Here is a 13,848-nt window from a genome sequence, read left to right as displayed (position 1 = left end):
ACTAACAGAGTTAACTTTGTTTTTCAATTTACCCATGTCTCTCTATTAGAATCGTGATGATGATGATGATGTTTTTTCATGGAAAACAATCTAATACTCTCTTTTTGCATCATAAATTTGATTAGGTTACATCATCATCATCAAATTAATTAATGTTCAAATTGAATTGGAAAATGCAAATATATTATTTTTATTCAACTTATTTTGGTTTGATCGAATTGTTACTGCTATCATCAAAATGAGTATCACCATCATCATTCATACACTGATCAAACAAATGTCGCTAAAAATCAAACCTATAGCGATTTGATTTGTTTGTTTGTTTGGTTGTTGTTTGTCGAATTGTGAAAAGAAAGTTTTTCTTTTCTTCGATTCATAAAAAGATATGATAAGAAAAGAAAAAGTTTTTGCTGGGTAAATATTTGGAGGAAAGAAAGGACGACAAGATTTCGTTGCTTTGCTTTTGTCCCATTCAAAAAACCATCCGTGTCAAACAAAACTAAATGTTTGCATGTTTGTCGCAGAATAATGTTGTTGTTATTTAATCGCGCTCGCGCACACATTTATCATCTTGCTTTTTTCCTTTCAGTTCAACGGCCATTATATATGGGCAATGGAGCGATTAATTGTTTTTCTTCATCGATATTTGATTGCAAAATGAATCTAATCGATTGATCAATCGTGGAAATGGTGGAGAAAGGGGAGAATGGTGAATGAATCACGATTGTCAAAGTTGGTAAGTGAATAATTGAATTTTCACCCAATTTAAACAACTATATCGGTTGGTGGGAAAAGGCTTCAGGGCCATTGAGCGAGGATGATTCGGCGCACATGCCTGGAATTCTGGATGATGATGCAATTTAAATTTAATTAACAAGCTAATAATAATAAAACAAACATCATCAGAATCGGGAAAATTAAATAAGTGGACTGTGCACAATGAAAAGTGTCTCTTGCTGCATTGCAACGATAATGTACCGCCTTGAGTGGTTTTTGATTGTATTTGTATGTCGCGTTTGTTTTCGCTGCTGCTGATATTTGATTTGATTTTTCAATAATGCGAATCAATTGAATTGAAGGAAAATTGGAAAACTCTATGTGCGAGAGAAAGTTGAGTCAATATTTGATTACTGTATTTATTTGTTGTCGCCTTGATGATAATAATCATCACGATGAATGGATGGTCGATTGCCAGCTAATAATAATAATAACGTGGCCATTCTTCTATTCGATATTTCCGGATGCTAAATTCATTCATTTCACTGGTGACGTGTGTCGCAATCGTTGCAGCAATTTTGAATTTTCAATTAAACTTGAATTAAGGAAATTCCTCGCCAAAACGATTCAATGAACACACTCTTATTCTGCTGAATGAAACATTTCTAACATCTTATCTTTGATCGATAAAATAAAACATTTTTCACCAAAATAAAGCCTGATGATCCGTAATGTAAACAAGCCGTGAAAATGGGTTGCTGTTTTCTCTGTTTGCTTGAATGTTGATTCGGCAGTATTGCCTGCTGCTGAAATCATCATCATAATCAAAACTGGCAAATCATTCACCCGAGAAAGCATTCAGCACCAGTCAAGTTTGTTTCGTTTTATTATTATTATTTGAAACAATTTAACGAAAAATTAATCATCATCATCACCACCATCATTCAATCCAAATTTGATTTGATTTTGTCAATTTCATTTCAATTTAATTTGTACGACATGCTAAGATTTGCTTTATTCTCTCTGCCATTGTCCCTTTCAGTTGGCAATGAAATTTAATTTTGCAATCATCATCGTCGTTGTCTATGCAAACAAATACAATTTGTCTTTCGCTATAGACGATGCCTAAAGGATGAAAAACAGCGAAAATCATAACATCATTATAAGAATAGATTGCATTTTCTTTTTGCCCAATGTTTTCCTTATTCAATCATGGCCCCCATGTATACCGGATTGACTCATGTTACCCCAGGCAAAAAAGATTACCAATTTGATAATGATTATTATGAGAAAAATTGCAGTGAATTTTGTCGCTGTTTGTTTGTTTGGTGATAATATGATTTAGATTTTTCATTTTATTTTTATTGATTAAGGTCTGTACAAATTTATTGATTTAGTCTGTATTTTGTAAAAGTGATTACCGTTGATCACCAACAACATCATCATTTAACAATTGAATTTCTTTTAGATATGTTTCCCATTGTTCCAATCGATCACCGCCATGATTACCATGATGATTACCTTCACCACCACCGAATAAATAGGCAGCAGCTGCGGCTGCTGCAGCCGCAGGCCAACGCAAAAAGTGTTGCTGTAGCAAATAATTTGACAGTGCTGATGGTGATGATGATGACGGTGATGGAACTGTTACATTTGGTTGAAACAGTGTCGGTAAATGTCCATTCAATGACCAATGTTGAGCAGGATTGATGTAATTTGAGATGGACATTGTCGGCGGCGGCAATGTTGCCATTGTCGTGGTCGAATTGTTGCAAGGTGTGGTAAGGGTGTTGCTGGCATTGGTCATTGTTGTTGTTGACGGTGGTGGTGGCGGCATCTTTGACCTGTCTGTACTTTGTGAATAAATAGTGGCCGAATTGGTTGATGAAGATGCAATGGTAGATTGTTTTGCTGGTGGTTGTTGATCGTTGATTAGTTGATCGCTGTTTGGCATCATCATCATCATCATCGGACTTGTCGATTCATCATTATGGCCCGATTTCTCACGTTTTCGCCATTTGGCTCTGAGAAAAACAAAATAAATTGCCAATTGGAAAAGTTTGTTTGAATGATAACAATCAATAAAATATATAAGCCAATTTCACTCTCGGGAAAATAAACTTACCTTCGGTTCTGGAACCAGACCTGGTATTTTGATTTGGAATAAAAAGAAAAGGAAAAAATTGAATGAGAAAAATAATGAAACAAAAATCAAACCAAACAAAAAGAGTGCCGTCATTTCGACATTTCCAAACGAAACGACGGCAGTGAAGAATTGACAAGCTAATTTAATCACATCATCATAATGAATGAATAAGACAATCACAACAACAAGCACAATTTTTGTGAAACATTCAATCAATCAATATTTAGTAAACTTTAATGAGAGAAGCAAAACTATAATATTCTTTCGTTCTCTCTTGAGAATAACCAAATAACGATGTTTACCATTGCACTGTTCACTGGATGTATCTAACTTGTAAACTTGCCTTTCCTTTTCAATATCTTGCTCTCTCACGGGAGCCAACTAAAACCGAATTAAGATTCCTGGATCTATTCTCGTTGTTTCGCGTTCCTGGGTTCAAAAAACATGAAAAGATAATAAGCTGACTAACTAAATAACTAACTAACTAGCTAATTAATTGGCCAATTCTTGAATTAATTTGCCTGATCAGAGAAAAAATAATTTACTAATTCGAATGGAATGAATGAGGAAAATCGGATTACAATACAGTAATCAATTAGTTAGTTAGTTTAGTTTCTCTTCCATTCACACAATCAATTTAGGTCGCTTAAATCCTTTAAGATTTTCAATTTGGCGTGGGTGCCCTTCTTACCTGAATTCGAGCTTCGCTTAGATCCAATCTCATGGCCAATTCTTCACGTGTGAACACATCCGGGTATTGAGTCTGTGTTTGAGACAGGGTTTTACACAACAAGCATTACAAGATCAGATAAGCCTTATACCTTTTCAAAAGCTCTTTCCAATTGATGCAATTGATAAGTGGTGAATGTAGTACGACTGCGACGAATTTTACGACGATTGCCGCCCGATAATGAACGCATCGATTCCAACGATAAATCTGTATCATCCGCATCATCGATGAGTGGTGAACAATTTTTTCGACTGCCGCAGCCATCATCATTATCATCATCGAGTGTATCGATGCAGTCGATATCATTGGTTTCATTGGATCCATCAGTTTCACTGGTAGCCGATCGACAATCAGATACCGTTTGATAATCGTTTGTTTTGAGAATTTGATCAATCAAAAATAGCGATGATGATGTTTTTTTGATTACAGATTCGTTGTTGATTCGATTGCCATGATATGATTGATGATCAATTGTGGAGCCGATATAACCATAACGATGATAATATGGTGACATTATTGTCGACATTATATTGCTGGTTGCTGTGGTCGGCGAGGATGTTGATGTTGACGTTAAAGTCGATGCAGTGATGGGTGATTCTTTCATCATCATCATATTCGGTGACATCATTATTTGCAATCAAAAATATTATTTATTTTTTCAAGCAATCACGCAACACATTCACAATGAACAATGAATCAACGACAAAATTAACAAAATCAAAATATTGCTTGTTGTCAGAATAATTTTGATTCAATTAAGAAAATGACGAAAATGAAATGAATGAAATCTCAGACAAAACAAGGTGTTTACCAATCAAACCAAATCACCATCACAAAATGATGATAACAGAGTTAAGAAGGCCGCCCACTTTGCAACTAATTTTCCACATTTAACAGAAATGATTCAAGGTGGAGCTCCTCTCTTCAGTGCAGCATTGGCTTGTAAATACCGTCGTGGTCCAAAAAAAGTTTGTTTCTAATGAAATCAATCCAAACTAACAAACTCAGCCAATCTAAACAGGCCAGGCCTTTTGTTTTGTTTTCATTCATTTTTCTCATCATTACTGTTGTTGTTGCTGTTGTTGTCTGCTGTTTTGTTTGTTTGACGCGACAAATTGCACTTAACTTGTGACGAGTAAAATACGTTACAAGATTTCTTTTTTTCTGGGGATTATCTCTCCTATCATTTTGTCTAGATTGCAAATTGGAAATGGAATGAAAAGACCTTTTACACATAGGTCATTATCATGCAAATTGGCAAATATCGAAAAAAGATTTAATCTGCATTCGGTTTTCCAACAACAACCACATGGGGCTAATCTTCGATCGAATCTAAATTTTGAAGAAAACACTCAATTGGAATGGAATGTTTTGTTTGTTTGTTGTAATGTCGGTAATTTGATGGATGATAATTAATAAACAATTATTCGATGCAAATTCGTGGCTGTCAGATTTGCTGTCACATTGGATTATCTGCTGGCCGTCTTTGTTTTTATCTCAATCAAACTGGATTATATCATCAGTGTCATTTGGCTCATCTTTGAATTTGGCAAAATTTGGCCCAGTTGATCAAATAAAAACCGACTGCTGTCCAGGTCAGTATTCAGGTGGATGCTGCACACGAATGATTTTTCAACAGTTCATTCGATGAATGGACCATCGAAGCAAAAAACTAATCAATGAAAAACGTATTGCATTGAATTTTACACGTGCTACTCAACTGGACTGACCATTCAATTAGAGGAAATTTCCTTTTTTGTTGCAACAAATATGGCCATTTAGCCAAGTGTTTTCAAAAAAAACAAGCCAAAAAGTCTATGGGCTACTCTACTCTACTGGACACAATGCTAAACTTAAGTTCAGTTAATTTGCAATTTCCATATTAAACACTAATTTCCAACGACTAAAGAACAGAGGCGCCACAGTCATTATTGGAAAGCAGTGTAGAGAATTGTTAATCGACTGTTCCATTCCATTCATTTGGGTGAATTGGTTGATTGATTTACGGTTGATTGAAATGCATATTGTCAAATTATTGTCATTGTATTTTTGGCATAGACCAAACTATTTTAAGGGATTAAAAAACATTTTCAACTTGAGTAGATTTTCGATCGCTTGTATGGTGAGTTGTAAACATTGATCATTGATTGTTGAATTCAGTCTTTTCCAATCACACACTGGATTTGTACTTTTTTTATATTTAGGGCCAATTATCGAGGATCATCGACGATGACGAGTGCATTACATTGGTTGGTGAAGAGATTTGATTTAGTTAACCGTAAAAATAACAATACAAATTTGCAATGTTGGGATCAGTTTACAAAATCGAAATAAATAAATAACTAATCATTTTCATTGAAGGAGCAATTCAATTTGTCAATTTTACATGCATACTTACTTACTGTGGGAAACTGATTATAATCCTCATCACCATTGTCAACTAAATGGACTCTATTCGTTTTACCATGAAACCAGATACTAGCCCAAATGCAAATAATTAGCAATCTAATAATATCAAAAGGATTATCATGCTCTATATTAAATTACACGGTTATTATCCATCATCATCATCTTTATTACTATTCATCAATGTCTTTTCAATAGAAATATTAATGAAGAAATCAGACCCATAAGGCCAACATTGATTGGCGAGAGTCGTATTCTGTCTAATGAATGTAAACATAAACAAATATCACACAAATTCTTGCCCAATTCCATTGCCAATATTTTGTTCATCATTAACAATTGAATCATCGAATTATTGTTGTGCCCATATCGTTCATTGTGATTATCGGCAATCAATTTCAATTGATAAATATTCTTGACGGCAGCCAATGCTGATGAATATAGCAGATATGATTGAGCAAGTTCACAGAATCGCTGTTCATTGCAACGAATTACACCGATTCGGGATAACCAGACGATATTATCGCATAAAAGATAAAGACCATATGATATACGTGATAGGGATAATGTTGTACGCATCCAATTGTCCTGCAAACGCATCGAATGTATCGACGAATTGAATGCTTCGGAAAATTTACCAAATCTTAAAGCTAATGGATTCAATTTATACAATCAGTCCACTCCTAACGAATCAAGGATCAATCTTACCTTGTCGAGATAGAGCCATCATCAATTCGATTTGCTTCAATCGTAATACTGTTTCAGCATTATTGGCCATTTTCGACTGTAAAGCACATATCAAATGCGAAGCATATTGCACGATCCTCAATTGAAACGAAACAAAACCGAAAAAATTGCCAATTCATTTAGATTCTGATTGGATTCTGAACTTACTTGAAAATTTTTTCGCGATCATCATTATAAATGTTGAATTTTAATACTGAATCCATTTTGTCGAAAAATCAAAGTTTTTTCGAATATTTTGACAAAATCATCACAAACAATCCAATGCTACCCGGATCGATCGGGATGAGTGGAAATAGCTTTTTTGCACGCGTGTTTCAAACGTTCGAAATGTTTTGAATTTTGATTGAATCTCGATTGAATCGGCCAAAATGCGATTTTCCTACAAATTCAACAATGTTCTTGGTTCAGTCTACGATCATGGTAATTTGCAATTCTTTCCCGATAGTAATTGTTTGCTAAGTCCATGTGGTAACAAACTTATTGTTTACGATCTGAAAAATGGTAAATGTCAAGCGTTACCATTCGAAATTCAATTCAACATTTGTCGGATAGCTCTCAGTCCGGATGCTGCAATTTTGTTGATAGTAACCGAAAAAAATCAGGTAATGATCGCATCATTACTTGGCAATGTTATACTTCATCGTAAAGATTTCAAACATATTGGTGATCAAATCAACGATGTTCAATTTTCGCCCGATGGTAAATATTTTGCTATTTGTGGTTCGAGCAAAGTACTTGTATATCTTACACCCGGATATATTGGCCAAGGCAAAGGGCGACAGTTGTCCGGATTTAAAATCCACAAAATGATTCAACCAAGTCACGAAGAATCGGTATCGATTGCATGGAACCGAACATCACAACTGTTGTTGATCACAAGCAAAGATTATTCAATGCGAATCTATCCTATCGATCGAAAGATTGATCGATTCGGTGATTTCATCACACTTACTGCTCATAACGATCTGATAATTGGTGCATTTTTCGCGCAAAGCAAACCTAATCCGTTGAACATATACAGTATTAGTCGCAATGGTCAACTATTCGCATGGAATTGTAATTGGAATGAAATCGACAACGATGCCGTGGAAAAATTGAATTATAAAATTTCCGAAAAGAAGTATCTGTTTGAAGATTTAAAAGAGAAAAATTCCGGAACACGAATCACAGCTTATGGCTATGAACCGAAAGCACGACTTATGCTTGTCGGCTATAATGATGGCAGATTTATGTTGTACGATCTGGCCGATATGATTCTGATACATTCACTGCAATTGTCGAACAAAACACCCATATCGACAGTATCTTTCAATAGTAATGGAGCGTGGATTGCTTTGGGCAGTTGTCCTGGTTCGGGCAATAAATATGATTTTGATAACGAAGTTTCCACTCAAACTCAATTGATCGTATGGGAATGGCAATCCGAATCGTTTATTTTGAAACAAAGTGGCTACTCGAATAGTGTTACCAATTCATATGAATGTCTAGCATATTCACCGGATGCTTCATTATTGATCACTGGTGGTACTGATGGTCGTCTAAAAGTATGGAATCTTTTTACCGGATTTTGTGTGTCCATGTTCAGCACTGAACATAAAGGTCCAATAACCGCTGTAGAATTTGTACCGGGAAAAGATGGAAAAGTTTTCGTAACATGTTCATTGGATGGAACAGTGAAAGCATTCGATTTGAATCGTTATCGTTGTTTTCGAACATTGGCTGCACCAAGTGATTCGAAACCGGCACAATTTATATCGCTAGCCGTTGACAAAATTGGTGGTGATTTTATTGCTGCTGGTTCGCATAATTTTTTCGAAATATTTCTCTGGTCACTCAAAACAGGCAGATTGTTGGAAATGTTGACAGGTAAAGTTGTCTCTTATAATGATTAATTCATTCATTTACCACTCTTAATGATAGGTCACGAGGCACCTGTTTCATCGTTGAAATTTTCACCCAATTCGAATACGTTGTACTCATGTTCATGGGATTGTACGGTACGAATTTGGAACCTATTCGAAGGTGCGAAACATACGCGAGAAGTCATCAAATTGGGTAGTGATGCTCTTTGCTTGGACATTCGTGAAGATGGTCATGAATTTGCTGTGGCCACATTGAACGGAACTATATCGTTTTTTGGTGCCGAATCCGGTGATCAATTAGGAATCGGTATCGAAGGAAAAAACGATCTTGGTCGATCTCGATACCAGGGTGAAGAAGTGGACGACAAGTATAAATATTTTTCCACATTTTCCTATTCGGTTGATGGTGAATATTTGATTGCTGCTGGTCGTTCGAAATATGTTTGCATCTATAATGTTAAACAAAAATTGCTAGTAAAACGATTCGAAATCTCGAATAATTTATCATTGGATGGATTCGCAGAATTCATTAGCAAACGAAAAATGCAAGAATTTGGATTCGATATGGATCGTATCAAATATCGTGATGATGAATCGAGCTTTGCACCGATTGCCTTACCCGGTGTAATCAAAAGTGATTATGCTGATCGACAATTGATGCCAATCATTGCCGTCATGCAGATTCGTTTCTCACCAACGATGCGTTCGTTTGCTTTGGCATCCACTGAAGGTGTTCTTTATTATTCCATCGACAATACCACCACATTCAATCCATATGAATTGGATACAACAGTAACGTTGGATTCGTATCGTGAAAATCTTCAAAACAAACATTATGCTCAAGCACTGATGCAGGCACTTAAATTCAACGATTGGAATCTGATACAAGAGTCGCTGGAAAACATTCCTCCCGATCAGATTGGTTTGATTACATCGACATTATCGCTGACGATGGTCGACCGATTGCTTAGCCATCTGGACAAAGGATTCGATAGGACGGGCCATTTTGAATTCTATCTTAGATGGGTCGAATCCATATTAATACAGCATGCATCTGCCATGAAAAGTTATCTTTCCACTGAACAAACGACCGCACTTAGGCGATTGCATCAGACATTGAAAAACAAACATCACGATCTAGCCAAAATTGTTGAATTTACTAAGTATAGCTGTAAATTTATGGCCATCATGGCCAAACATACCAAACCCAATCAGGAAATTACCAACGACGATGATTGCGATCAGATGGATATTGATGACGAACAAATTGTTGATTGATCTATTTTTGCAAATTGAAATTGAATTAAAATAGCCTTTTTATTTAAATGTGCATTCGATCATGTATTCTATGAACGGCGTTCTCAGCTGCAAGCGGCGACTGTTTTTCTCGTCGAATCGCGATTTTCATCGTGATTGTTGAATGTTGTTGTTGTGTCAGTCACGATGGTGGATGGACTTCGGTTTGCGGTAGTTTGTTCATCGAACCAGAATCGATCGATGGAAGCACATGCCGTTCTCAGGTTGGTTGATTTTTGATTATGATCGAGTTTGTTTTAGCTAATTGATGATGATTACAGCAAAAAAGGTTTCAACGTTCGTTCATTTGGTTCGGGAAATCAGGTAAAATTGCCGGGTCCAGCGCAAGATAAACCGAATGTTTATGATTTCGGTACCGCATACGAATATATGTACAACGATCTGTTGAACAAGGATAAAAATCTTTACACCCAAAATGGCATACTTCACATGCTTGACCGAAATCGACGCATCAAACTGCACCCGGAAAAATTTCAAACTTGTCGTGATAAATTCGATGTCATTTTTACCTGCGAAGAACGTGTCTACGATCAAGTAGTGGAAGGTAAGTGTTGATTAGTGATTGATGGGACCTTATTAATGGCTTGTGATTTGGCATAAGCAGAATTGAATTTACGGTCGCCGCTCGATTACAGTACGGTTCACATAATAAATATTGATGTGCAAGATAATCACGAGGAGGCAACTATTGGTGCTCTGTTGATGCTCAAAATGGCTCAATCATTGGCCCAATCCAAAGATCTCGACAATGATATTGACGAATTGTTGCAGGAATTCGAAACAACCATCAATCGCCCTTTGCTTCATACGATAGCATTCCAATAAATTCACTCAAACAATTCATTCAATTCAAAATTATTATTTTATTCACATTTAACAAACTCAATCCATTATTTACAAACACAATTGATTCATTGATCCAAATGGCTATAAACACGTCGTAACTTTTGTTTACGATTTCGCTTATGTTGATGATTTTTCCACGGCTTCGTTGCAAGATTATCCTGGTTTTCATTGGTTCTGCTGATATTGTTGTTTTTAACGTGAGCTCCAGACATTTTGGTTTGTTGGAAAAAATCCTCGTCGAAATCTGTTCGAGCAAGTAGATTATTACCTTCATAAACTCGTTGTAATTTTCGATCAGCAATTTTTTGGTCACGATGATCAAGGTTTCGATCCGCAACCGTAAACTGATGATATTGTTGTTGATCTACATTGGGTGGTGCATAACAATAACAGATTCGTCCTTGAACAAAGTCCTTGAGAAGATATTTGGCCGCTTTGGAAGTGTCTGGAAGACCACGTTGTGTCATAAAACCACGGCTATAGCCATACACTGTGAGTAATTCCAACGGAGAAACGTAAATAGGAATCGAATCCTCGTCTGGGTTATCGTTGGTTTTGTTCAACATAATGCCATACATTGATTCGAATACGGCTGCGGGAACTTTGCTGGTGATAGCTTCGATAGCCATAAACACATCTTTAATCTGATCGATGGGCAAGATACCGTTGACAATCAATTCGGCTTTGTTGGAAACTAGATTCGGAAATACCAATCCCGGACAATCACAGATGGTAAGTTGATCATCAATGATGATTGTTTGAAAATGTTTAGTTTTGCCAGGCGTTGCCGATACGGAAACTTTTTTGACTCGCATCATGGCATTTATGGTGCTCGATTTGCCGACGTTTGGAAAACCAACCATACCAACAGTGAATGGTTGTTTTTCCGTGTGATTCTCCGATTTAAGCAACGAAATGAGTTGACGATAATCCAACGATACAGTTCTATCATCATCATTATTCATTTGCAACCGATCCATCAGAGTGGTAGGTGCATCCGCATCCGGTTGTTGTTCTTGTTGCTCGAGTGCAGAAAAAAGCAGACATTTGACGCCGATAGAATCGAAATAATTTAGCCAATGTTGACGTTGTTCTCGATTTAGATAATCGGCTTTGTTCAACAGAATCAAACAACGTTTTTCGGGATTCACCTCCCGAATATATTTATCAAGATCGGCCGAATAGAAGAGCAATGGATTACGAGCGTCCAATATCTGAACAAGTATGTCGCTTCGTTCGATTACACGCCAAAGTTGACGCCAAAATTCCAGATTTTTTTCGAACGGTGTAAGTACCACATCGGTCGTTTCCTGCAAATGAGCCAAATGACGACGCCATTTCAAATAATTTTCGTTTTCCAATTCTTTTAATCGTTCGGCCGAATCAATTCCAGCCAATTGTGGACGTCGAGGAATAAGTAATTGATCACTAAATTGCTCACCAGACGAAGATGTTGTTGGCGCCGAACATTCATTGTTGCTACTGTTTACGATGCGTATGTTTGTCGCTTGTTCGGCGGTAAATTTTTTATTAGCCAATCGAGTTTGCGAAAGAAAATCATCCAAAGAAGTGTTTTCCGTAATGCTTTTCTGTCCGACTAATCCATCGTCCTGCGTATGACGCTATCAATCAATCAAGGGTGATCATAGATCAGTATAAAATGACTTTTGCCTTCACTATCTCTTACCTCGCTCGATGATTGGTTCGATGTTGATTGATTACGTTGACTTTTGATCAATGATCGTCCCAACGAAATGTTGGCCTGACTTTTAACCATGATGATAATTCAATAATTTGGTCGACAACTTTAGCAAAATTGTCGAATTAAAAAACAACAAAACAAGCGTGCCAACATCAGAGGGTGACTAGCAATGCCATCTGTTGATCATAACAGAATCAGAATTTAAATTCAAAACAAAAACTCATCACTTTATTATTATTATTCAATTTCATTTTGTCATATAATAAAAATGTCATTATTATTCATTCATTGATCGTTTTGTTTTTGTATGGTCAAATTAAATGTGTGTGTGCGTGTGTACAGTGTTTTATTTCAGACTTTGCTGATGAATTGGTTGCACTTATCTTTCATTTCATCTATTGGGCGACATACATTAGAAAAAGGTTCAAATCAAACTAATGAATCAAAGCTTACCTGGACTTGCGCCCAAACATTTACCCCATTCGACCAAAGTAATTTTATGATCAGCATTCGAATCACAACCGTCCAAAAAATCCGATATGCAACTTTCCATCGACAATAATGGTGCGCGTAATGGAAACAATTCATGTCGTGAAACATATCGATCGTGTGGTTCTTTATCCAGATCACAAAATTTCCAAATGATAGCATCGATCCATTTGTGCGCCATATCCTGTTTGGATTCGGTTACCTCTACTCTCGATAAACTGATAATATTGTCCAGCCAGTCACGCATTCGACGTGGAAAATCTTCCAGAACGTCATCCTGACAGGGTTCAATGTCTTTGCATTCGCCATAGTAATCAATATGCATGTGTTTATGTTCATAGGTGCAGTACTTTGAATCGGTTTGCTCTTCCAAACAATCGCAACGATGTTTCATCAGGTGACAATCCGATTGCCAAGTTTCATTATAATTGGAGCAAACACGACGACGAAGATCATCGTTTTGCGGACAAGCTCTAACCAGAATTGTGGAATATTAAATGTGACAATGGTGATAGGAAAAATGAATACCTGATACAAATACATTCGGCTTCGTTGTTATCATGATCGAACACACATTCCTGCCCGAAACCACATTTGATCGATGCACACGGATCTTCCACCACTTCGGTCACCGATTTGGTCAATTCGCTTTGATCGTTTTTGCATTCGATGCTGGCCACAATCAAAAGCAACAAGGCCCAACATTTGATCCATTCAACATTATCGAGGTGATACATGATTTATGATTGTTTCACTGCAATATTTCTTGATTCGATTTGATCGATGCCCGTTCAGGAAATGAATCTTATGAACAAAGCAAATGCTTACACAGCAAAGCACACCACAGCACAGCACACATGATGAATAGTAAGATTGGTGAGACACA

The 13,848-nt window shown here is 36.6% G+C and overlaps 5 protein-coding genes across 5 annotated transcripts; 1 reads left to right on the top strand and 4 right to left on the bottom strand.

Moving 5' to 3' along the window:
• Nucleotides 1-2,054: 2,054 nt before the first annotated feature.
• On the bottom strand, nucleotides 2,055-5,521 carry LOC113790008 (uncharacterized). The gene is made up of 5 exons (XM_075823693.1): nucleotides 5,324-5,521; nucleotides 3,685-5,265; nucleotides 3,555-3,626; nucleotides 2,843-2,862; nucleotides 2,055-2,741 (listed from the first exon to the last, which is right to left on the bottom strand). Exons 2-5 carry the CDS (start codon nucleotides 4,219-4,221, stop codon nucleotides 2,135-2,137), a joined length of 1,236 nt encoding a protein of 411 aa, XP_075679808.1. The 5' UTR covers nucleotides 4,222-5,265; nucleotides 5,324-5,521; the 3' UTR covers nucleotides 2,055-2,134.
• Nucleotides 5,522-6,144: 623 nt separating this feature from the next.
• On the bottom strand, nucleotides 6,145-7,016 carry Pex11ab (peroxisomal biogenesis factor 11ab). Its single transcript, XM_027339622.2, has 3 exons — nucleotides 6,894-7,016; nucleotides 6,708-6,823; nucleotides 6,145-6,649 (listed from the first exon to the last, which is right to left on the bottom strand). The coding sequence occupies exons 1-3, from the start codon at nucleotides 6,947-6,949 to the stop codon at nucleotides 6,180-6,182; spliced, it is 642 nt and encodes a 213-aa protein (XP_027195423.2). The 5' UTR covers nucleotides 6,950-7,016; the 3' UTR covers nucleotides 6,145-6,179.
• A 98-nt stretch (nucleotides 7,017-7,114) lies between these two features.
• On the top strand, nucleotides 7,115-10,768 carry LOC113790004 (periodic tryptophan protein 2 homolog). The gene is made up of 4 exons (XM_027339610.2): nucleotides 7,115-8,612; nucleotides 8,667-9,757; nucleotides 10,229-10,469; nucleotides 10,530-10,768. Exons 1-4 carry the CDS (start codon nucleotides 7,115-7,117, stop codon nucleotides 10,748-10,750), a joined length of 3,051 nt encoding a protein of 1,016 aa, XP_027195411.2. The 3' UTR covers nucleotides 10,751-10,768.
• On the bottom strand, nucleotides 10,769-12,651 carry Ns3 (nucleostemin 3). Its single transcript, XM_027339613.2, has 2 exons — nucleotides 12,459-12,651; nucleotides 10,769-12,393 (listed from the first exon to the last, which is right to left on the bottom strand). Exons 1-2 carry the CDS (start codon nucleotides 12,546-12,548, stop codon nucleotides 10,837-10,839), a joined length of 1,647 nt encoding a protein of 548 aa, XP_027195414.2. The 5' UTR covers nucleotides 12,549-12,651; the 3' UTR covers nucleotides 10,769-10,836.
• A 67-nt stretch (nucleotides 12,652-12,718) lies between these two features.
• LOC113790014 (SPARC-like) lies at nucleotides 12,719-13,804 on the bottom strand. Its single transcript, XM_027339621.2, has 3 exons — nucleotides 13,491-13,804; nucleotides 12,927-13,435; nucleotides 12,719-12,868 (listed from the first exon to the last, which is right to left on the bottom strand). Exons 1-3 carry the CDS (start codon nucleotides 13,697-13,699, stop codon nucleotides 12,825-12,827), a joined length of 762 nt encoding a protein of 253 aa, XP_027195422.2. The 5' UTR covers nucleotides 13,700-13,804; the 3' UTR covers nucleotides 12,719-12,824.
• Between the last annotated feature and the right edge of the window lie 44 nt (nucleotides 13,805-13,848).

This window comes from Dermatophagoides pteronyssinus, unplaced genomic scaffold, assembly GCF_027571235.1.
Source record: "Dermatophagoides pteronyssinus isolate colony J.1.1.1.1 unplaced genomic scaffold, Derpt_VIB-CSIC_2022.12 sq0034, whole genome shotgun sequence".
Lineage (NCBI taxonomy): Eukaryota > Metazoa > Arthropoda > Arachnida > Sarcoptiformes > Pyroglyphidae > Dermatophagoides > Dermatophagoides pteronyssinus.
The sequence above is the reverse complement of the archived record's forward strand: the minus strand, read 5'-3'. Positions and strand labels throughout refer to the sequence as shown.

Bases quoted from the DNA above. Each gene is read 5' to 3' on its own strand.
- Ns3 (XM_027339613.2), bottom strand. From the start codon at position 12,548: ATGGTTAAAAGTCAGGCCAACATTTCGTTGGGACGATCATTGATCAAA. The intron at 12,394-12,458 runs GTAAGAGATAGT...ATTGATTGATAG, and splicing joins CGAACCAATCATCGAGCGAG to CGTCATACGCAGGACGATGG.
- Pex11ab (XM_027339622.2), bottom strand. From the start codon at position 6,949: ATGGATTCAGTATTAAAATTCAACATTTATAATGATGATCGCGAAAAA. The intron at 6,824-6,893 runs GTAAGTTCAGAA...GTTTCAATTGAG, and splicing joins GATCGCGAAAAAATTTTCAA to GATCGTGCAATATGCTTCGC. The intron at 6,650-6,707 runs GTAAGATTGATC...TGAATCCATTAG, and splicing joins GATGGCTCTATCTCGACAAG to CTTTAAGATTTGGTAAATTT.
- LOC113790008 (XM_075823693.1), bottom strand. From the start codon at position 4,221: ATGATGTCACCGAATATGATGATGATGAAAGAATCACCCATCACTGCA. The intron at 3,627-3,684 runs GTATAAGGCTTA...TCTCAAACACAG, and splicing joins TGGAAAGAGCTTTTGAAAAG to ACTCAATACCCGGATGTGTT. The intron at 2,863-3,554 runs GTAAGAAGGGCA...TCAAAATACCAG, and splicing joins TAAGCGAAGCTCGAATTCAG to GTCTGGTTCCAGAACCGAAG.
- LOC113790004 (XM_027339610.2), top strand. From the start codon at position 7,115: ATGCGATTTTCCTACAAATTCAACAATGTTCTTGGTTCAGTCTACGAT. The intron at 8,613-8,666 runs GTAAAGTTGTCT...TCTTAATGATAG, and splicing joins ATTGTTGGAAATGTTGACAG to GTCACGAGGCACCTGTTTCA. The intron at 10,470-10,529 runs GTAAGTGTTGAT...TGGCATAAGCAG, and splicing joins CTACGATCAAGTAGTGGAAG to AATTGAATTTACGGTCGCCG.
- LOC113790014 (XM_027339621.2), bottom strand. From the start codon at position 13,699: ATGTATCACCTCGATAATGTTGAATGGATCAAATGTTGGGCCTTGTTG. The intron at 13,436-13,490 runs GTATTCATTTTT...AATTCTGGTTAG, and splicing joins GCCGAATGTATTTGTATCAG to AGCTTGTCCGCAAAACGATG. The intron at 12,869-12,926 runs GTAAGCTTTGAT...GTCGCCCAATAG, and splicing joins ATGTTTGGGCGCAAGTCCAG to ATGAAATGAAAGATAAGTGC.